The sequence below is a fragment of the Nipponia nippon genome, unplaced genomic scaffold (genome assembly GCF_047370975.1).
Source record: "Nipponia nippon isolate SJK-2023a ecotype South Korea unplaced genomic scaffold, ASM4737097v1 scaffold_3, whole genome shotgun sequence".
NCBI lineage: Eukaryota > Metazoa > Chordata > Aves > Pelecaniformes > Threskiornithidae > Nipponia > Nipponia nippon.
This window is the reverse complement of record NW_028262347.1, coordinates 16,548,405-16,571,510: the sequence shown is the minus strand read 5'-3', so window position 1 is coordinate 16,571,510 and position 23,106 is coordinate 16,548,405. Positions and strand designations below refer to the sequence as shown.

Below are 23,106 nucleotides of genomic sequence, written 5' to 3'. Positions count from 1 at the left end.
CAAAGTCCATTTTGTTTTCACAACCTTCAGGAGGAAGATGGGAAAGGTGGGCCAATACTGTATAAACCATGGTGTTCAAAGACCATGTTCAAGCAGTGTCACTGCAGTCCCCATACAGCTAGATGACATAAGTCACAGGGAGAAAAAGAAACCCAATAAATAATGTATATCCGGCCATATGACTCTGCAGGAAGTTATTAAATCCTAACTGTCTTTGCAGCTTACAGGCCAGTGTCCGTGTAAGCTAGGTTACAGCGGAAGATGTTGCGATGAATGTGAGGAAAATTACTTTGGCAATCCCCAGACACATTGCATTTGTAAGTATTACTAAGTGGGGACAACTGGATTAGAAACTGCCTCAAAAGAAATGTTTAACTTTATATTCATAAGGGAGATGGGACATACATCTAGAGGAGCAGGCTTTCATACATTAGTGTGTATGAGATGGATAAAAGTGTTTGTATTATTTATCTATATTGTTCCTTCTACGGTTATGATGGGACCATGGAAGTTAGAGATGAAGGAGAGCCATTAGCCAGGTCGTCCGCTTTTCAAACACCAGTTTGCTTTTATTCTCTTGAAATGCACGATTGTACCTTTTGCATGCGTTAATCCCCTGGAAAAGGAACAACTGGATGTAACTTGCTGTCCCTTTCTTGCAGCATGCGAGTGTAACCCGGAGGGAACAAGCCAGCCCAAGTGTGACAAAGCCACCGGCGCGTGTAACTGCCGTGCTGGCATCACCGGCCGCTTCTGCGACCAGTGTGGCCGCGGCTTTGAGAAAGACTTTCCCTCTTGCCGTCAGTGTCATCTTTGTTTTGATCAGTGGGACACCGAAATTACTGCCCTCGCTCAGACTGTTCAGGGGTTAATGAGGTTTGCTGCAAATCTCAAAGATAAAGGAGGACGAATGCCCAGCTGTGACATGCGCTTCAAAGCCTTTGAAGATGCCATTTCTGAAATTGAAAGAATTTTGAGACATCCTGTTCTTTCACTGGAGGCCCTCTCAGGCATCAAGGATTTTCAGGGCTATGTTCAGTAAGGGCTCGGCTGCTCCTGAAAAAATCCCTTGGCTGAGAAGGCAGTCTTCCCCCAGGCTCCACCAGCTATCCCTACACATCAAGTCTCACTTCTGATCAGCACACAGATGCTGGACTACTAAGTCACTGTTTTCAATATATCTGTGAACAAAATAATCCTTATATATATTGTCTGTCCCCCACAGACATATACTTAAATGCTGGAATTTTCCAGTTCATCCTAAGGGTTTTCTAAATAAGCCATTACAAGTAAATGTTTCTGCTCATTTAGAAATTTATCTCTTGTCCTCTAAAATATTGTGTTATCTCAGTTCTAGTTTAAGAACAATCCAGTCTGACTTCTGCATAACTGCCATTTCCCTTTCAGACAAAAAGTTGCACAAATGGATCCCCTTCACAATATCCTGTATGAGTTTCCTGACCTTAACAAGAACATAGAAGACATTGGGGAAGAAGCTGACCTAGTGTATGAACTTCTACAACAGAAAATACATCTGCATCAAAGTTTTCATTACATGAACCTCAAAGGTAAGGCAGCCAGCAATTAATTGAAATAGGTGAACATTTTCTGTGAAATTTCAGAATGTTTTTCTCACCATCGAACCATACATTTCAAAGATCCCTAGATTTTACCTTCCTATGGTAGTGCAAAAACGTAAACACTAACGACATGTTATACTGATTTCCCAAACTCCCTTTTATCTTAAAATGCCATGATTTCTGTCATCCTAAATTTCAGATTCATGTGCCAGGGTCACATCAGTCAGAAGTCTCATGAATCCCGATGTTTACATCAGGATTTAAAAGCCACCCAGTTTCTCAGTATAGACTCACAGATCATACAGTAGAATAGCAAAGGATTTTTCCCCCACTTCTGACTCCTCTTGCTCTTAGCAATACTTAAAGAATGTTCTACAGCAATGGTTTATTTAATTAAAGCAGAGAGTCATAGTGCAACTTCTTAGTGTTCCCATGGGAAAATATATGACTTTATGTGGTAAGGAGCTAGCTCTCCATCATCAAAAAATGTGAAGTCAGAACTGAGTTCCTTGGCATTTTTGAAAGAATTACACCATCTATGCTTGAGCTAAGTATAGTCTCCATCAGCTGCTAGTAGCAGTAATGGCAATGTCACAGACTGGTTTCTGGAGAAAGACTGGGATGTATCACTTGGGGATCTCGAGCAGATGCTAGATTATCCACAGTGGCAGGAGATTGTCAGCAGTATGCTCTCCAAAGAGACGGCTGCCAAGATATGAACCCCCAGAAGATAAGGTGCGCACCACAGGAGACACAAGCTACACTTCCATCTACGGTTCCTCTGCGTTTTGTTTGGCCAAGAAAAGGAATGGCCTAGACAAGATCAAAAAAAAAAAAAAAAAAAGGAAAAAGCAACAGAACACAAAGCCAAGGGAAAGGAATAGGGGAAAAGAGGGATTAATAAAGATTTAGGGCTCCCCTGCCCTGTTGTACTTGGCAGTGTCCCCCGGGCCGGCTCTTCCGCTCAGGTCCCCGCGCGAGCAGTCAGCACAGCTCTCCCAGGCTCTGCTTCCCAATTCAACTGAGTCTTGTGCAGGCTCTGAGAAAGGCAGGAAGGCAAAGAAACAATAAATCCCAGAGAGGTCAGTGGATGCACAGCTGAAGCATCCATGGTGCTGTCTGGTCACGTTCCAAACCCACTTCATCTTTTGGCCTCAGGAGACGGATACACAGCCCTATAAAAAGCACACGGGGGTGTGGGGAGGGGAAGACCTTGAATTTAAGCTGAATTTCTGGCCAGGGCCACAAATATTTATTGGTCTTGCTACCAAGCATCTAACAGCACAGAAATATCATTTCCCTCAGGAAAACCAGCTTCTCTGATATCCAGGAGAAAGCCTGGTTCCCTCACCCCATCTTCATTTCAGGACCAGCACCACATCCTAGGTATGGCTCTGTCTGCTTTTTCCTCTCTCTTTTTTGCTTGCCCGAGCAAGTAAGGTAGAGCAGGATATGGCCATGTACCCCACCTGGGGTACATTTGGCACTTGTGCTGTAGACACATGTGGGGAATGGGCTCCTACCTACCTTTCTTTGCAGAGGATCAAGTGAACAAGAATTCAGGACTCAGAAACTTCCTCACAGGCATACATTCAGCCAGCCAACCTGGAAATGTCAATATCTAATGATGAATTAAAATCACTGGAAAAAACAAGACACAGGTGTCCTTAAAAGAATGTTTGCAGTTTATGAGATCTCATTAAATCACGGCTTTCCAGGCTTGGTCCCTGGCTTTGCGGCCACTGTGGTATGGTAATGCAGTGAGTACAGCTTCCGAGGCTGTAAATCAAGTCTGTGCTAAGACGCTGTGTTTAACGTAAAGGAACTTGGAAGCTCTACAGTTCCATCACAAACCAAGCATGAAAAATGCATTTGGGCCACTTAATGGAGAGCTGAACCACTGTAAAATATTCCTGCGATGGAATTGTTGCACAGAAAACAGCCTCTGGCTTAGACATGGAGTTACAGCAGCCTCTTGCCAGGTATTTTGTATTAGGAGCTAACTTTCAACTGTACATTGTTTCCAAGAGTTACAAGATAAAATAAATAGCCCTGGTTCCACATGATAACTAAACATTGTTCAGCCTCAATCAAAGCAAGGCCAAGGGCTTTAGAGCCTGATGCAAAGCACGCAGGACTTGACGAGCGCCTTGTCATTGACTTCAACTAGTAACTGAGTCGGTTACCAGCACAAAGAGGGATGTTAATCAATGACCTCTAATGCTTTTTCACAGCCGACACATCAGTTCTGGCTCATTGCACATACTTCTGCCTGGGGATCTGTGGACAACTTTGGGTTCTGTGGAGATCTGGGAAGCGTCTACAGCAGCAACTTTAAATTATGTGTTTTCCAAAAGGCCTGAGTCCTTTCCTTAGGCTATTAATTGGCAAAAAAAATAGTACTCTTCAACCCTTTTGAGTCTGCTTAAGGGAAATCTTACATGAAGCAAACAAGAAATACTCTTGCTGGAAAGTATTTTTTGCCTGACCTACAAGCTTATCATGGAAATACTTTTTTTTTTTTAATGCATCAACCCTGAAATTGGATTTTCCAGAGCCAAAGAAAACAAATTCCCATTTGTAATCTAAATTTTGGCCTCAGTTCAGCAGACCATTTAACTTTTGGGTGCTATGCTGAACAGACAATGCTTTCCTGACTCACAATCAGAGAGTTGATCATTTCATAGGTTTTACAACTGGCAGAAACAGTTCTCCTGCCTAAACTTCAAAACAGCATAAATGACAGGAGCTTTATCAAATCAGCAATGGCAGCAATACATGAGCTACTGATGAATGCAGATTAGTAGCAGTTTGTGTCATTAATGGGGTCCTCTTAATACTTTTGTATCTTCCATGGGCTTCTCATACACCTTGGACTCTGAAGAATGACATGGGATCCACTGTATTTGCATCTATTTAATATTTTATCTATCTATCTATATTTTATATATCTATTTCATATATCTAGCAGGTTTTATGAGTATCAGTAACTATTCCTGTTTGGCAACTGGCTGAGTAAAGGATTAAAAAGCTTGACTGGGGAAATGACAACTCCTGTCCCTCCCTGCTGTCCCAAATCAAACACCAGTGACAACAAACTGAATCACCTGTCACTCACCACTTGTCCGGAATTCAAGTAAATACATTAATTAAATGCAACCAAAATATAGTCGGTACTAAACTCTATTTCTGTTGCTACAGAGGCCATCAGCAACATCAGGAAACACTTTGAAGAATCATCGCTGGCAGAACAGAAGACCAGTGGGACAACCCCTATTGTAAGATACTCAGAGTACACCAGGAACCACGTGCTCGCTATGTTGGGCCATCAGGCCTTGAAAGCGAGCAATGTGCTGGAACAGCTCAAGGTGATCAAGAGCCCCGACATCCAAAACTTGAATGAAAAGGTAAGCGCTGTGAATTTTGAATGGGAGCTGAACAAAAATCTCTTTTCTGATGCTGTTAGTGGGTTTTATTTTAAAAGGGTGATTACGTGCATTTTTAAATCTGGAAAACGACACTTCCCTGGCACAGACATGCAGTCATGTCAGAAACAGCTGCACTTCTCAGCTGTGGTTACTACCACCCTTCTGGAAGCCATTGCTCTCAGGGCAGACCCAGCACAAGGAACTGTTTAAGCACTTTCTAGTCTCAAGAAGACATCAGTGTAAATTCAAAAAGATCAACCCCAACCTCCTCCATCAGTAACTTAAACTAAGCAGAGCAACTTTGCCCTGGAGTGGATGGGGAGTGCTCACACATCCTTTGCATCACCCATGGGAGAGGAAAGGATTTCTGTCCTTCTGTGGAACAGCAGTGAATACCTGATAGCACCTGCAGCCAGCCCTGCCAGATCTGGAAGATATCATCCATCTAGGCCTTTAGTCTCAACATCTGTGATGTCAAACTATATGGAAGGCTAGACATGGTACCATGTTGTGTGAGAGGTGATCTGGATCCTTTAGAACAAGCCATTGACCCATGGGCTGGATATGACCAGGGGACAGTTTCAGCCCTTTTGCCATAGGCGAGTGAAACTGGGGTTTTAGGGCAACACACGGAGCCCAACAAATGGCTCCTGGAAGGATGCTTGGAGCCATGGGCTGCCATTGCATCCTTCAAGTCAGGGGAGGGGGACCTGTAACTGGCAGCGACACCCATCTTTGGAGACACCACACCACCATCTCTTCAGGAAAATCCCATCCTATGTTCAATGTTCATATGATGTCAAACATCTTCCTTCCCCCAGGACTGTCTCTCAGGCCCCCAGAGGAGTCCTGACATAAGCGTCTTCCTTATTGCAGATCTGCGGTGTGCCAGGAGACCAGCCCTGTGTCATAGCAGCCTGTGGGGGAGCTTTGTGCCGGGACAGTCAAGGACTCAGGCAGTGCGGTGGCCCAAACTGCAGCGGAGCTCTTCCTCTCTCCGCTGATGCCTTCAGGAAAGCTGAGGAGACTGCCCTGTTGCTAAATAACCTGACTATGCAGCTACGGGAACCTGAGAATCAGGTGCTGTATATCAAACCTACATTTGTTCAGTGAAATGGATGGAGGATGAGATTTGGGAGGTCACAAATCTACAAAAACTCACCTGCTCCTTGGAGAAAGAGCAGTGACATAGTGATGGACCCTGTCCCAATACCATAGACCTACCATAGTTCAGTACCAGGAGTATTAGGTGCCAGTCCCACCAAGAGACTGTGGCTCTAGCTATGCCTTCCTCTTCCTCACAGCTGCCAAGATCCCATGGGTCATGGTGCCCTGTGCCTATGGAAGTTGGTGGCATCAGGCTAGTATTGTCTATATTTTTATTGGGAGAGATTCAAATGGCACCATTTGTCAGTAGCCCGAGTATGGCTCATGCTTATTGCAATGGGATTACTGCTGTGCCTAGCATTAAGCTCTATTTATACAACTTCATATTACTCTTATGTTTGCCATTAAATAATTTTTGCAAATAATTTCAAGACAAAGCTTTTCTGCCCCCGGTGATGTTTAGAAGGGCATCAAGTAGTTGGCTGTACTGCACAGTAGCAGTGAAAAATAACTCAAGCAAAGTGTGGCCAATGCAACATGTGCCAAGGAAACAAAACGGACAAATCCCACAACACCAGTAAGGACGGTTTGTTCTTATTAACAATCATCAGAGATGATGCCTGTTACAATTATAGGCAAAACACACTTTCCAACAGAAATGCCATTCAGCTGTGGCTTTGTCCTGTCCCTGCAGGGTGCCTGGGCATCCATTTCCTCTTTTTAGAATGCACTCACACTCTGCATCACAGCTAACATCACAGCTAACGGGTTTAGAAATGAGCAATCGGGGCACATGCCTGGGGCCCCAGGACACAGAGGGGCAGCAGCAAAAGGCATCTGTCAGGTGGTGAGCGCCAGGCTGCCGGGACATTGCCTTTGGTGCTCGCAAGCCTCAGGCAGCTCTGTGATAATATGAGTGAAGTATTTCGAGATATTTCAGAAGTAAAAACATCACCATTTTTCTTGTTGCATGGGGAAACAGCGAATCTCTTCCCTCCGCAGACTGCAGAGAGCTGGTACCTCTGCATTTCCTTAAGGCAAAGCATAGCAATACTGTTGGCATTTGATGATTAAAGCTCTCATTTAAATTAGCAAGAATACTAATTTAATGGCAAAATGTAACTTCTAAAGACAAGCCTTAAACTCTACCTTCCTTATTTGTGTCCTCTTAAGTGTATTTTTAACAGCAAGTCCAATGTGAAAAGGCAAGTGTAATGACGTGCCTTTTCTGTACTGAATCTGATCACTGACATGCTGCAGTACCGCAATAGAAAATAACGGTCAACACCTTCTTTTAGAAACAGAAGGGGCTTTGGTTTAGCAGTGGTTGTGGAGAGAAAAAAAATGCTTGATTTAGGCTTTTTCTGAGGCCAGATGAAGGCCATGATGTAGCAACTTCTGGAGTTCCCCAAAGGGGTCTCCTACTACTTTTCAAAGCCACATCAAGTGATTCCAGCTGAGGCTTGGATCAAAATTATTTTTGTGTCAGAGCTCAACTTGCCAAGCAATGATAGATAACCTCCAGAAAATGGCACTGCTATTTCTAATAATATTTCCAGGTTGAAAGCATTAGAAAAATGGCAGAAGACAGCAAGTTGAAAGGCTCACAATTTAATGGGCAACTGGAGACAGCTAAGAATCAAATTGAAGTTGACCAAGAGATCACTAAGGAGTTCATCCGAAAAGTGAAAGACTTCTTGTTAGGTAAATATGCAAAGTTCTTTTTGACTCATTTTTAAGATATATTCCAATATAATACAGCATAGTAGGTGGCCAGAAAATGGTCTACCTGGATACCCATCAAATTTCTTGTCTACCTCCTGATCCGCGCAATCTTTTTCAATCCCTTTTTTCTAATGCTTCTTTCTCCCACGTGACAGTACTTTGTATTACTTTTCCAATAGATCTGTTATGTTCTGATTGCTGATTGTCATCTTTTATTAATTTGCTTAATTTGAAGCATGCAAGTAATTCCCTCAGTTCCTGGTTTATCTATGTAAAGGACTACTAACATCATTTCATACAACATATAACGTCCAGGCATGTCCAATGCATCCTCAAATTGTTATTCCACCCCCTTCTTCCAGGCCCATAAATAGAGGCTCTCCATAGGGAGCGTGGGAATTAGGACACATACTGCTCAGTTGTCTCTGTAAAGCTGTAACTTGAGGAATCAAAGGATTCTGGTAGAACTTCACAGCTCTCATAAAAAATAACAAAACAACCATATATACCCTAAAACTTTTTCCACCCTCGCGATTGCAGAAAAAGGCTGTAAGAAACGGACCCTAAGTTTTTTTACCAGATGCACATCAAAGGAGTTCAAATGTGGTAGGATTTTTTTTAACCTCTTGAATGTAGCTGATCTCATAAGTTTCTAAAGATTGCACGTTGGCAGTCCTTTGGCATTCATTCTACATCCAAAAGGGAGCGAGGGCAGAGGTCTTCCTTTGGTCGGGAACATTTAAGTTATATTGAATTGGAAGAAAAGCTCCATTTAAGTCCTTAAGATTCTCAGATTTTTATTTGATAGCAATTGAAAATTCCACCTTTGGCTCTTCTTTTATGTTTCTTAGTAGACATTCAGCATTTACTAACAATTACAAAAGCATTTTTTCATGAATTTTTGTTTTGTGAATTGAAGTTTAAGAACTGTAACAGCTGAGATGCATACAGTTGCATTAAATCTGCTGTACTCTACATTGACATGAATGGTAGTTTTAGATGAATATATTTCTATAGAAAATAGCTCTCAGGAATGCACTACTGTTTGCACAGTAAATGTCTTCTATTTAATTCTTGGTGAGTTACTTGGGAGCATTAGCACAAACATTTAGTATGTTTCAACTGTTTTATCACCCAAGCTCTTGCCTATAAAGGGAAGTGAGCGGAAAACAGAAGTGATGATGAGACTTCACAAGGCATTGACTACTCTAACTCTGTGTGCCTGTGCCTCTTAGCAAAGAACTAGGACGAGATCATTTGTAAGAGGAGTTGTCAAAATATGTTTTTTCTACTGTAAATTCCCATCCTATCTGAGTCTGACCCAAGTTCCCTCTGTAGCTTAGCCTTTCTCATTAACCAGCGAAGGGACCACTTTCTCAATATTGTGGCGACTCCAGGGAAGGGATTACACCCACCGGCCGGCTTAGAAAGCTCCATTCACACCCCAGTCTCTCCAGCACCTCTTTGATCTGGGGACCGAGGGAGAAATGGGCTCTGACACATCTAGCTGTGCTGTGCATCAATTTAAAACCTTCCGCGGGCTCAGTTCTACATCAGAATTTTAATAACTCAGTTCAAAGTGGGTTCAAATCCTCATTTTAGCCAGTTCTGACAACACTAACAGCAGTACACGGAAGCATAATATTAAATTACAAAATGTTGGAGATAATTCTCTTACTGCCTTGCTGTGCCTGTCATCTTTATTCTGCCACATAACTCAATGGGTAGGCAGCCATAATGATCATTTACATTTCACTGGGAGGAAGGAGCCGCTTCAGGATACCCTCAGCTCCGTTTCTGTTGCAGATGAGAGCGCGCCTCCAGAAGACATTGAGAAGGTGGCAAATTATGTTCTGCAAATAAACCTTCCCCTGACTCCACGAGAGCTCACGGGCATGCTTGGCAAAATCAGGAGCATTATGAACCCCTGTGAGAAGTACAAACTGAATGTGAGTAAGAGAAACAGAAAAAGTGAGGAAGCTCGGACGCTGCTGGTGGAGGCACAAGAAGCCGAGTGAGTAGGATATTCTTGTACTGATGTGCGAGCTCCAGCTGGGGTGGCACTGTGCACGGTAGGACTGCTCCATACCCCAGGCAGTATCCTAGTAACACTGGAGGCAAAGCTCAGATGACAGCAGATTTCAGCTTGCAATTTCCACACAGCCTCTCCAGCAAGAACGAGCTATGATCGCTCGGGCTGCAGGAGCCGAAGTGCTCCAAGGAGGCACCTCCCGCCAGCTCTTAGCTCCTCCGCCTGCTGAGCCAAAGAGGCCAAGGCAGCTACATACTTCCACAGTGGACCTAGCGGATCATTACATCTGGTTCATTGGGAGGTTTAAAATGGGAAGAGAGAAAATATGTTCACCCATAAGCCAGCCTTCCTTACTAGCAGTGCACCACCAGGCAGCCGGCAGCATCCAGCCTCACCTTTAATGCAGCAGCTCATGTGCTCCCACACAAGGTCCCTTACTGAGGTTTTGCTTTGCCAACTTACAAACCACAATTTTAACGGCTGTTGTTGGCCTTGAGGGAACATTCCTGCATGTGAGCATGGGTGCATTTGCAATGCGTTCTTGCTTTGCTCTCCACACATGATACTACACATGCTTCTATTTTTCCATTTTAGCAAAGCAGCAAAAGCTCTTCCGCCTGTGGATGAAATTAATAATAAACTAAAAAATGTTGTGAAGTCCCAAGGACACTCCAAAAACACCTTCATAAAGTTAAATGAAGAGATACGAGGCATCAAAACACAAATCTCACAGGTATCTCACTGTAAATCTTTTATTTACTACATACATTTTAGAAAAAGATACTTCATGTCCAAGTTTCCTTAATGTAAACTTAAATAAATAAAACCAGAATGCGACGCAGATATGACACCGATTTCGCAATGTTTAAGGGTCTCCTCTTGTTAATCAGTTGACATTAATCTCCCTCATTACCACGCTCTGCAAGCTGGATGGACGTTGCATAAGAAACCACAGCCTTTGATTGCTCTGTTTTAGGCTGAGAACCAAGCGAACAAGACAAATGATGAACTAAATGACTTGTCAGCAAAACAGTCTGAGATGGAAGATGAAATTGCCACACTGCAGGCAAAAATGCTGATGAACAAGAATCAAGCTACAAAGGCAAGAGCAGGAGCAGAAGCAGCACACAAGCAAGCCCAGAATATTGATAACGTAAGCCTTTCTGCCACGTATTAAGCGAAAAAAGATTCCTGCCATCTTTGATAGTATTTTTGATTCAGAAGTTGTTGTGTTGCCCTGCTCTCCTCAAAACTGTTAACGTTTTCCTTATGCCATGCAGTGTAAAATGCCACTAGTTAAGAATAATTTGTTTTTTATTTTAAGGCTTCTGGCAAGTAACACTTCTGTTTGCTTGAATGAAAGAAAACATACACATTTCTCTGGCTACTCTGTGACATTTTTCCTTGCACTGTGTATAAGAGTCGTAGTCACCATGGGCACCAGTAAACACAACAGAACAAATCACAAAACCAGATATTAAAGTACATGAATGATGGAAGCAGCCTGGCCATTCACTCCATGCCATTCTCCTTCAGAGAAAATTGCTGTGGGAATTACTTGGAGTTTTTGGTTGGCCAGGTGCTTTTCAGTAACTCCAGTTTTTGAGAATGCATTGAGGCAGCTAGAAATTTGCTAAAATTGCAAGGAGAACCAGGCACCCACAGCCCAAGCTTGGAGCATGACCAAGCTTCTGGGTTGTAAGAAACCTAGTAGAAATCTAAACGGCAGCCTCAACAGCAATCTAAATCGGCATGGACTGGAGTTAGCCAGTAAATATTACTACAGCCAAAAACGTAAAAAAATATATTAAAAAACCCCGATGCTACAGGTAATTAATTAAATTTGAATTAAGCCTCATAGCAAAAATGAAATTTACAGAAAAGCCCTCTTAAAAGAAGTAAAACAGCATAAGCTTTAAAAATCTTAACCCATATTTTCTTTACATCATCGGCCTCACTTGACACTTCACACTGCTCCACTGGCAGTTTAATTGATTTTTATCAGGTTGTGCAAAGCAATGTACACTCATGGATTTTTTTTTTTTAAGATTTAAGAGAGAGAGAGATTTAAAGTTTGCTTCAGAGAGGATAATCAAAAAAGGTATAAAAATCTCCTTTGGTACACCAGATGAATTATGAGATGTTCTTAAACTAAGTAACAGCTTTTTGTTACAGGAATTTGCTGACATTAAAAGAAAGTACACCATTCTTCAAGAAAAGCTAAAAGCCCGAGGACCTCCAAGAGTAACACTAGAAAAAGTGAAGCAGCTGAAAGAAGAAGCAGAAAAACTGGCTGAAGAGACTGAAAAAAAGATTAAAAGAATAACAGGTGGCGTTCTCACTTCCATAGCGAGTGGTGAAAATTGTGACAGTCATGAATTAAACTGAAGTCCTTGCCCACAGACGCTAATAGACTAGGTTCACCTGAAATCAGGTTTAAAACAACTTAACTGGTGAAAATCCCTGCTTGAAGCTACCTGAACAGTTTAAAAGCAGTTAAATTGATTTGGCTTATGTACTTTTTCTGACGTAAATTGGTTGCTATAAGCAGAGTTTAAGAAGTGTCTACACAGGGACTTACAATGATTTGATTCAGACAGTTTAAAAGCAGGACAAGTGCAAAACCTGCATAAAACTGCTGCAGGTTTAGCTGGGAGCTTTGATTTATGCACTTGCTTTGGGCATTTGGACCTTAAACCTTTCCTCTGCACTGTGTCTTTTCTTACGTTACCCAAGTGATAGCTTGTTTTATAGAGAGCTGCAAGGTAGCTGTTTTTCATAAGTCCATACTTGTTCCCCTTCAGACATTATCTCTGAGCAATGGCAGAGCGAACCAGGTACAAATACTGGCTTGTTCGAACACGCAGAGAAACATGCGTGTCCCACAGCAAGCACCAGGGCGCGAGTACATGCCTCGGTCACGTCAGTCCACACGCTGGTGTCATCACCCACGTGCACTACCACCGAGATTGAAGCCGATGTGCCCCGCACCTGCGGGGCTCCGGCCAGGAGGCAGAGGGGTCGTGGGCAGCGGAGACCATGGCTGCTGCGGCACTGCTCCTCACACAGCCTCTCGGGTGGGTTTAGAGGGTCACCAAAGCAGAAGAGTACATCTGAGGTAACTGCACACAGGGAACCTAATTCTGCTTGTAGTGAAGGTCTGGGCATTTCCACTGGGAATCCTTGAGGCTAGGATCCTGCCAGGCTCGATGTCTGAAAATACCATGTAGTATGAGTGAAACAGAAGCAGAAACTCCATCCTGGGAGCAAATTCTTCAGGACAGGAACGAAATAAATACTTTGAGCAGATACCTTGAAGAGAAGCATTAAGAGCATCCCAGTCACTCCAAATGCCCAGATGATAAGTGCACTGGAAACAGGCAGTGAATAACATGGGTTTGACTCATTACCAGTGTGTACCACTGGTGTAGCTTCATAGGGACCAGCGGAAACCTTCCTGTAAATGAGGGAGACCTAAGCCCCTTACGCCCAAATTGTCTAGGCTTTACACACATCGGTGGACATGCTGTTCTTCTGAGTGTTTCCATTTAAGCCAACTTCTTTAAGAGCTCCACGTCCTGCCTCATCCTAGCTGATGGACAAAAGCACATGCTGAGAAATTAGTTTCTTTAAGGCTGTCATGTTTCTCGCAATCCAGAAGTCAGACTTTTCCCTCCAGTTGCATATATAACATTCCCCATTTGAAATGGGTTTATTGCCTCTAAAACTGCTGGGAAAAGAAATGCTGTTGATCCCTGGATTTTACTTACACAACAAATATGAGCATCATCACATGTCTCTACTCTTCCAGATTTGGAGAAGAAACTTCAGGACCTGAATCAAACGAAACAAGACAAGGCAGAGCAATTGAGACAACTAGAGGAACAAGTGATAGCCATCAAAAATGAAATCATGGAGCAGGAAAGCAAGTATGCAACATGCAAAAGTTAGGGTCTGAACGGACCATCAGGTGAAGTGCAACTGAAGTCTTCATGCTTACCACCTCCCGAGCTTCCCGGCACGGAGGGCTGTCTCTGTAAATTCATCTGAAGGTGCATATAGTATTTTGGCACAGTGAATAATGTAACTTTCTCTTGGTTTTTTTGTCCAGTTGAGTTTATATGGAAATAGGAAATACCTTTTAATAAAACAGCTGATAAAGTAATTGGGATGCAGTCTTCGGAGGAGCTCTAAAATACACTCCTGCCCACAACCCAGGGCTTCTCCTTGTAGGGGGTTGGAAAGGCAAAAGGAGGATTGCTCAGAGAACTACAGGTAACTGCCTCAGAGACTCCCAACACCCTGTGTCTTCTGCTGAACCCTACAATAACCTGTGGCCGTGCCATGACCCCGCACGGGGCTGCACAGACCAGGATGGGGCGATGCAGATGAAGGGCTGTGGGCTTCTGTAGCCATCCCTGCTGACAACCGGCAACGTCCCCAGGGTACTGTCACTCCTCCATCCCCGTCTCATCGCTGGGACAGAGTAGGGGCGTCACCAGGAACCCCTGACCATGTGGGGGTCCCCCTATGTTAACTGAAAACACACAGGGATGTGCGGTACCTCCGTGCAGTGCTGGGCCATTAGAGGTGGGTGACAGGGAGCCAATTCCCCGGTGCCCACTGGATGGCGGTGCACAGATGCTTAATGCCAAAAACGACTTCAAAATCATTGTTTAAGTTGTTGTTAAGGATCATTTGTCAATGCCCCTCCTGCAATACCTTTTTTCTTATGCTTATAAGGGGTTTCCCACGTTTTTTGTTAATGCAACCAACAACTGGAGAATAACTCCATCTCTTAGGTTTAAGCAGTGAGCCTACAGGGCCACAAATGTTGAAAAAGTTTCTCCAGCTTTTCTCCAACATGCAGCACTTCACAGAACTCAGGGTTCACACAGCAGTTTCTTGTAGCCATAAACAACACGGGAATTGACCAAAATTTTAGTTTATAGTTGTTTTTCTTTTAATATAAAGGAGACTGTGGTTAAGCAAATGCTACAGAAGGGCTAGGGTTTTAAAAAGACCGAAAGGAGCTACGCCTCAGTTTCAAAATGCCACCCATATTCCTGCAGGACGCTGTACAGACTAATGATGGCTTTTCCTCAGTTAAATCCAGTCGTATCATTCCCATCTGTACCCTCTCACAGCAAGCATCCATCGTGGACTTTATTCAGCTGGTGTGAGGAGCCCAGCGCTGCTGCAGCATGCTCGGATGCAGCCCAGACCACATCTGTAAATCGAGGAATGCTCTGCAGGAATACAGGGCTCTTAGCATCTACAGTCCTTATCTAAAAGCAATCACTGTTTTGATCCAAGTGAGATAAACCCTCCATAGTTATCACTCTGTGTTTACAAGAGCTAAAGTACCATTCGTATGCAGTGGGGGGCTTGGGTGGGAATTGCTGGCACAGATGAGATTTCAGAGATATCCCTCTAACTCAAACCAGCTGTGCTCCAGGGCAATGTGCAACATGCATTACCCATATAATAGCTTCTATTGTGAAAATGATGGAATCAAATTGTAACTTTGATCTAATCTAACAGAGACACCTGAGTGCAGGTATGCACATAATTTGTGGTTTAGCTTTTTCTGAATTTTAGCACTTTATGGGCTTCTTTATGGGATGGGAGGCTTCTTTAGAAGTTACTAGGCTGTAATCAGAGGAGTGTATTTAGATTGACTTTGCCATAATGAAATCGAGCATCTCTGGTTTACTTGGAGCACACAACTCGCCAAGCTGCTCACACACAGGTCTACAGGTAACGAAGGATTTCCTGCAGGTTTCAATGTGGCCCTGCTGCACTGCACCTGGAACAGGCAAACTGAAGCTCTTAGAAAGAAATTCTCAATTGCATATAAACCAAAATTTTGTCATTCGTGGCTTTAAAAATCTGAATTCACAAGCAGAAAGTTGAAAGAGACCTTCCTCCTGAAGTCCACCATTGGCCGTGAGAGTTGCCATATGGCTTTTGACAAGGCACGAGGATGTGAAGTCTGTAAACACAAGGCAGTTGTGGCCTGGAGGGGAGATGTATCCATGGGGGGAAACAGAAACCGCTGGAAGAAAAGCAGAAACAGGAGGAAAGTCAGCGTGGAGCCTGACCTCCCCTGCCTTCCTCCAAGCAGGCTCAGACACACAAAGTGAGCAGACCTGATAGGACCAGCGGCTATGGGACAGAAACGCCATTCTCTGACAGCTTCCGAGGTTTACAGCTGTGCAGCATTCCCCACTGGAAGTGGTGCAAAAACTTTTGAAGTGTTTTTGCAAAGTTAATTCATGGGAAAATGCTGTATTTGGATCAAAAATACCTATTTTTAGTTCCCCTGGCTCTCTTTCTTGTAGACGGAAGTGACTTCAGAAAAGTGTTTATTGAAAAAATTATTGAAATCACTATCTTGCTGTAGAGCATTTTGACTTCAATGACATTAATCAAAATACAAACATTTAACCAAACCCACATATAATCAAAGATATATTTAATCAAAAATTATCTCATCAGCTCTATTGGCTAGGCATTCAACCACAGCAGTGTTATAAGAAAATGGGTGATCAAGTGGGTCCCACTGATGTCAAATTCTGAACTTTGGTTCTTCAAGACTTCCAACCCAGCACAAACACAGACACCCCAAGACTGTAAAGCCACTTCACCAACCACAGGGATAGAAAATGACACAAAAGTGAGTTTTTATCATTTGAAGAATCAATCAAATTAAAATACTCCCACTAGCTACTGCTCACGGGCACTGCAGAGAGGGACGGACACGAACAAGTTCACTGCACCTAATTACCCACACGGTAAATGCTGGTGGTCTCACCCAGGTTTCAGCCACCTCTGAAGGGCGACCAGGGTTACAGGTGACAGTGGCCACCCCGCTCCATGGCTGCGCTCCCCACACGGGGTGAGCGGTCACTGCTGCGACCCCAGCTCGATCCCTGATGCCACGCAGCAGGGTCACCCCCTGGCTGGAACCCAGTGCATTGTCACGCCGCCCGTGCCAAGGCATGAAGGAGCGGCAAGGAGCTCCGAGGGCAACTTTAGCCCATTTCAAGTTTAGAGGAGCATAGGACTTCTACAAGGTTATGAAACAGAAAAAAAAAGGAGAAAACGTCAATAAAAATTGAAAAAATATGGGATAGAAAAAAATCCAGTGGCAATGAAACTGTGTCGTTGCACACTTGCACAGGGAGCGATGCTGCAGAGTGCCCCTGCCCGACTGCCTCAGGCTGGGGCAGTTTCTAACTGCAGCAGAGTAAAAGGTTTTCTGTTAGTGGGACCAAAATGTTCCTCGCATTGAAGCCTAAAACCAAAGCTGGGCTGCGATTTACATGACAGGACTGTGAAACTGAATTAGTTTTGTGAATTTAGAAGACCACTTTGCAGGAGAGGTTTAGAATTACAATACCTAATTACAATTACAATGTCAGCTTAAAATGGTTTCATTTCCTGGATATCTTTAATGAAACAGCCCCACGAGTTCTACAGTCGGGAGTCCTGGGTTATGTTTCAGACCTGGTGTTTAACCTTTAGGGCCAAGTCACTTGGTATCTCTCTGTTTCTGCCTATCCATCTGTAAAATGAGAACGAACATATTTACCTACCTCGGCAGGGTTTGCTGGGACGGCCAGACTGCGGTGTGTTTCCACTCCGGCACTGCAAATAGCGAGGGCAAAGTGTTCTTGAGGGACACCGGTACCTGGTAAAGATTTACACAAGTTTACGTGTTACACGTGCGCAAGCAAAAATCGGGTGTATAAACCCAGGCATCTGTCCCAGCCTGCGCCCAGCCGGGGCTGCGCTCTTCAAACGCGTCCATCCTTCATACCCACTCCTCAGCGTTTATTTACCAGTGTATTTACCCTTTCCCCTGGGTGCCAAGGGGACTCCGCCACCAGCCGACAAAGCCCCCGTGTCCACCTGCGGAGCCCAGGGAACCGAAGCGGGAGGCCAGGAGCGCGGGGGCCATCCACCCCTCGCAGCCGCCCCAGCGCCCCTGGGAAAGCAGCAGCACTGCGTGCTCCCAGGTAATGAGAAACAGCCTGGCCGTGCCCAGCCCGGCCTCGACGGGCCTCTGCCCCCGCCAGCGCCAGAGCCAGCCATGTATGGCAGCATGGCCACCGTCCCCAGGAAGGGCACTCCTGAGCCACGTCTGTTGGCACCACAGCACCGGGTGATTCGGGGCCGTTGAGCATCACACGCGATGGCTGCCCACCCCCTGGCCCTTTGCTGGGTTTCGGGCCTTGCCACACAGGTACGCTCCATCCACCATCCATCCCTCCCAGGCGCCCAGCCCCACCAGCACCCCCAGCAGAAGGCAGTGGGGTCCAAATCCCCATCCCCGCACCACATCCCCACAGACGGGGCAGGGAGAGGGGTCGCCCCGTCGGCGATCCCCCATCCCCCCGGTTGCTGCACCCTGCCCAGAGCCCGCTCCCAAAGCCGGGGAGCGACGGGCAGAGCACAACCTGTGATGGCGAGGGGCTGGAGTCCCCCCGCTTCCCCCTCGGAGCTCCCCGCTTGCTGCGGGGCGGGCGTCCCCCGCCCCGCCCCGCCGCCGGGCCGCTCTCCCCCGGCCTCCCACCCCGGCTCGGCGACCCCTCCTCGACGGCAGCCGCTCCCCCGCTCCCTCCCCCGGGCCTGGCGCTGCAGCGGGGCCGGGCGGCCCCGGGGGCGGGGGGCGGCCCGGCCCGGCCCGGCCCCGCGGGGGCGGCGGGGCGGAGGAGGAGGCGGGAGGGCTGGGGGGCGCCCGGCGGCGTGGAGCCGCGGGGAGCTGCAGCGCCTGCGTGGAGCAGCCGGAGTAACAGCTTTCGGCGGCGGCGTGGAGGGGGAGCGCGTCCCGTCCCGTCCCGTCCCGTGCCGACCCGTCCCGTCCCGCCGGTGCCCGCCGCCCGCCATGGGCCGCCTCCCGCTGTACCTCTGCTGCTGCCTCGGTAACTCCCGCCCCGCTCCCGCCGCCGTCGGGGCGCGGCGGGCTGGGCGAGCCCCTGCGGTGCCCGCCGGGGCGGCTCGGGGCGCCCAGCCCGACCGCGCCGCCGCTTCTCTCTCTCACCCCTCTCTCCCTCCGCGGCCGCGCAGCGCTGTGCTCCGCGGCGGCGCAGGAGCCCGAGTACAGCTACGGCTGCGCCGAGGGGAGCTGCTACCCCGCCACCGGCGACCTGCTCATCGGCCGCGCCGCCCGCCTCTCCGCCTCCTCCACCTGCGGCCTCCGCCAGCCCGAGCCCTACTGCATCGTCAGCCACCTCCAGGTGAGCGCCTCGACGGGAGGGGGGCACCGCGGGGCCCGGGGCGAGGGGGCAGCGGGGGGCGCCCGGCCGCGGGCATCGCCCGTCGCCGGGGGAGAAGCCGCTGCTGCGGGCGGTGGTCTCGGGGGTCAGCACCGTGCCCCTCGGCGGGACCCCGCGCCCCGCCAAAGCGGGCCGGGCCCAGGGAGCCCCCGGCGGCTTTCGGCTCCCGACCCCCCTTTCCCTAGCGAGGTTAATGAGGAGGAATGTGCCGCAGTACGTTCAATTAATATTTTATTTTCGGACTTACCCGGAGCCGTCTAGACAGCTTCCTGATTGAGAATGGTCTGTGGGACCCGGGCAGTGTTTTGGCCACTGTTCCCGTCGTGTAATTACATTTGTATGGTCTCCAAATGAAAGGATGCAAATAAGGTTGTCCCGCACATCTGGGGGAAAACACAAAGCTCGTTACTGTTCACGCCAGAAGGAGCTCAGCAGACTTAAAATCTCTGAGACAGAAGGGATGGTGGAGAGGAATAAAGTATCAGTTATAAGTGGGACTCTGTTGACCTGAAAGTAAGGGATAATCTCTGGCCGAATTTACTGCAGAGACAATAGGGCCGGATTCTGGCGCTTGGAAGGAAAACCACGGGAAGCAGGAGGAGCCCTGCCTGAGGGGCTGCAGCGCATTTGTGCCCTGAGGTTGCCAAATCTCACCCCCACCTTTAGTTTTACTGTACTGCTCCATCTGCTAGAGTTAATACTTGATTTAACGCGGGGTTTAGCTTTGCTGGAACATTTTTGGCGTACGTCAGGATCATCTGTAACAGGACTTCTTTAACGACCTTAGCATCCCTGGTAGAACAAAGCAACAAAGGCACTTTGTTATGTTTTCTTGTCTTAAAAAATGCTGAAGTGCTATAGTAAAAAGCATTGCTTCAGGAGTTCACGTGTGCCCTTGCTCCTGACCTCACAGCCCCAGTTCAGCGTTTGGGATGCCCCTGGTTACTTCCAAACCATAAGGTGGTATTAAAAAAATTGTGCCAGGCTGTGGATGCGGGAAGGTGCCGCGTATCCTTGCCACAGCATGGGGCTTGGCCATGCTGAGCGCTTTGCAGGATCCAGCCTTCCAGGATTTGAGTTCAGTGGGAGAAGGAGCAAGTCGTGGCACGAGGCAGGGGCTGTGGTGCTGGGGGAGAGGAGCCTGGAGCAGGCAGGGGACGTCTTCCTCAGGACCCCCACTCTTGCTCTGCTCTCTCCTGGAGGAGTCTCCGGGGGCTCGTGGGGGCGAAGCGCTGGGCTGGGGAGGAGCCGCCCAAGCCGAAATCAGCAAAATGGAAAGCCTGTGTGGCGCAGACCTGCCAGCTCTCACATTCTTGGCTGATAAAGCACCACGTTTGTCTCCATAAACCTGCTGGAGGAATGATGCCTGTGTAGCTTGTGACAGTGATGGGTTGCTGGTGTGCCGGGGCTCCCTTGCTGCGGCGATGAGCTCCTCTCCCTCTGCCCCCTCCAGTCTGCCAGGCTCTGAGGTGGTTTGGGCAGGAACCCTCCCTTTTGGTTCGGTTCGCATCCTACCTTGCAAAATTGGAATGTAGTGGTTTTAGGCACCAGGACAATGTAAAAACAGCGTTGTTCATAGTAGCAGTCATGATGGGGTTTTGTCCTTCTGGTGAAGACGTGTCCGGCTTTCCCAAGCAGCACGTGCCAGGCTTGGCCCAGCTGGGTTTTTTATGGGCACACCTTGTAGTTTGTGCAAACTGGGTTTATGTGCGTAGCTTGGGATTGCAATCCAAGGTGAAGATGCAAGGTTTAGGTAGGAGATTGACAAGCTGGATTCAGAGTAAAGTTAACCGCACGCTGAAAGGACCCAGTCACTAAATCATTGATGGACCCTTGACGTGTATTGAGCCTCACCGGAGGTATCCTTAAATGCCAAGAACTTGCATCTCCAAGCTAGCTCCCAAAGGCCAACGTGATTTCGCGCAAGTTGTTGAAGGCGCAGTTTTGCATGTGTACATTTGTACAGAGGCAATTCAGTGATTTTCTGTAGATGCTGCCTTTGATTCTGAATTCTGCTGGAGAATATGTGCTCTGGAAGAGATTTCCTGAAACTGCAATTTCGATAGAAAACATGCTTCTCCTAAAAATAAAGTTTATGGAATTCCTGGCATATTTTCCGTTTTGCAATTTGCATTAATTCATAAAGGTAAATACACTTATCATTTCAACAAAAAGAAATACCTTTGATGACTCCTGCAGGCAAAATGAGTGGAATGTGGTATGGATGGAAAATACTCTTATCTGCAGGAAACACCTATTGCCCCACGGATAAAATCAGTAATGCTGATTATTTTGTTGTTTCAGGAGGACAAAAAATGTTTCATATGTGACTCCGAGGATCCCTTTCATGATACACTCAATCCTGATAGTCATCGCATTGAAAACGTGGTCACCACCTTTGCTCCAAATCGCCTGAAGCTCTGGTGGCAGTCGGAAAATGGTACGGGGTTTGTCCGGGAGCCATTTCCAGGGCTGGGAGCTGCTTTCCCTCCTTTTGTTTAAGGGTACCTGCGGGTTCGCTGTTATCTCTGGCCTGCTGATTACTGCCCTGTGAAGGATCATGCTGTTCGAGGAGGGCTGAGTAAAACTGGCTGCTTTTGTGTGCCCTGGAGCGGTCCTTAATCCAGAACGAAGCCCTGTCAGCTCTCTGGGAGTGCTGGAATGAGCCGTCCCACCACTTTGCAAGAATCCTTTCCTAAAGAGAAGTTTCCCACACTGGCTCCAGATCTCCCTCATGTTTGGGCAGCGGGAGCGGAGCAGCCTTCCAGGAGCAAATATCCAAGGAAGCACCGCAGGGCTTCCCCGCGCTGGGCTGGAGGGAGGGTGTGGAAGGAGGAGGTTTGGGCGCAGAGCCGGGGCCGCCATCCCGCCCGCAGACCTCCCGTTTCCCTGGCCTCCTACCCCGGGAGGGCAGAGCTGGGGACACCTCCTACCCTGCAAACTGCCTTCCCCCGCCTGGGCTCCCCGAGTTCCTGCGTCCATGTGCCAAACAGTAAAATGAACACCAGAAACAAGCCAGCTAGTTAAAAAAAAAAAATTGCATGTTAGTTTGATGGCTTTTGTTCCTTTTATTTTACTCTTCCTCTGCCCTTTTTACTTTTATGGTTATGCTTTTGGCATGCTTTCATACACAAAACAAGGCGCTGAGGTTTCTCAAACAGCAGTCCTTCCCTGAAGCCTTAAAGCCAGCTGGACGGGATGGGACTTCTGCAAATGCATTGGCAGTAGCTGTCTTACTGTATATTAAAATAAAATGGTAATGTTTGTAACATTTCTGCTGCCCGGTGAAGAAAGGTTTTCACTAAATCCTTTTTAACCATTTAGATCAGACTAGCAAGCTGCTTGTCTCCAGCAGCTCTCTTCTAGTGTTCCAAATAATTCATGTAACAGGCTTGGCAGCATTCACGCAGAAAAGTTCTTAGCTCATAAGGTCATGAAAATGTCCTTCAACAATAAAAAACAAATGATTCTTTCTGTCCAATTCATGTTTTCTTCTATTCAGGCATACAGCAGAAGGGACCATTGCTGCACGCTCCACATAAAGTTACAGCTGGTCAAAAATTAAGCGCTTTATTGGTTTTTCATATCTTACCCTTTCCCCTCTCTGTAAATCATCTTTTTTTTAAAAATTTCTAACTACAGTATAATTAGTATCTAGCTGTTCTGAGAGGTCTTTTCACATGACAAAATAATATTTGTTTGTCTTCCTTTCTGTCTTCTTCTGTTTGTCTTCCTTTCTGTGTAGAGTCCTTGGCCATAGGTAGTCGTACAACAGTTTGGAAAACCTTTTGCTTGCCACTGGTTTCCTAGCCCTAACAGTTGCAAAGCATGACTGTGATAGTTCCTTTAGGAGTACTTCAAAACCAGGATGTAAAGGAACTGTTCGTGTGTCTGGATGGACGGGAGAGTCCAGAGTGAGTGAAGGAAGGTGGGAAATGGCCCCCAGCAGC

General features: G+C 46.7%; 3 protein-coding genes across 10 annotated transcripts in view; 2 read left to right on the top strand and 1 right to left on the bottom strand.

The window, feature by feature from the left end:
• Positions 1–14,403, top strand: part of LAMB4 (laminin subunit beta 4) — a 43,295-nt gene extending 28,892 nt beyond the window's left edge. For 2 of the 3 annotated variants that reach the window (XM_087768094.1, XM_087768095.1), the window contains 11 exons: positions 221–317; positions 663–1,038; positions 1,408–1,568; positions 4,782–4,987; positions 5,885–6,088; positions 7,675–7,819; positions 9,647–9,854; positions 10,467–10,605; positions 10,849–11,025; positions 12,048–12,201; positions 13,684–14,403. In XM_087768094.1, the coding sequence (XP_087624220.1) occupies positions 221–317; positions 663–1,038; positions 1,408–1,568; positions 4,782–4,987; positions 5,885–6,088; positions 7,675–7,819; positions 9,647–9,854; positions 10,467–10,605; positions 10,849–11,025; positions 12,048–12,201; positions 13,684–13,823 (2,007 nt within the window). In that variant the 3' untranslated portion in view covers positions 13,824–14,403. Of the gene's footprint in view, positions 1–220; positions 318–662; positions 1,039–1,407; positions 1,569–4,781; positions 4,988–5,884; positions 6,089–7,674; positions 7,820–9,646; positions 9,855–10,466; positions 10,606–10,848; positions 11,026–12,047; positions 12,229–13,683 lie in introns of all 3 variants that reach the window. The other variant, XM_087768096.1, reaches the window with a different exon arrangement.
• LOC148054514 (uncharacterized) lies at positions 12,277–18,891 on the bottom strand. Of its 6 annotated transcripts, none has more exons than XM_087768102.1 (5): positions 17,732–18,095; positions 17,474–17,568; positions 15,796–15,930; positions 13,643–13,706; positions 12,277–13,464 (listed from the first exon to the last, which is right to left on the bottom strand). In XM_087768102.1, exons 1-4 carry the CDS (start codon positions 17,836–17,838, stop codon positions 13,672–13,674), a joined length of 372 nt encoding a protein of 123 aa, XP_087624228.1. In that variant the 5' UTR covers positions 17,839–18,095; the 3' UTR covers positions 12,277–13,464; positions 13,643–13,671. The 6 variants fall into 6 exon arrangements, 4 of the variants coding, with proteins under 4 accessions (XP_087624228.1, XP_087624229.1, XP_087624227.1 ...); XM_087768103.1 differs by having other exon boundaries at positions 12,277–13,184; XM_087768101.1 differs by having other exon boundaries at positions 12,277–13,706.
• Positions 18,569–23,106, top strand: part of LAMB1 (laminin subunit beta 1) — a 44,578-nt gene continuing 40,040 nt past the window's right edge. Inside the window, exons 1-3 of the mRNA XM_087768098.1 lie at positions 18,569–18,802; positions 18,948–19,117; positions 21,461–21,596. Of these exons, the coding sequence (XP_087624224.1) occupies positions 18,766–18,802; positions 18,948–19,117; positions 21,461–21,596 (343 nt within the window). The 5' untranslated portion in view covers positions 18,569–18,765. The remainder of the gene's footprint in view (positions 18,803–18,947; positions 19,118–21,460; positions 21,597–23,106) is intronic.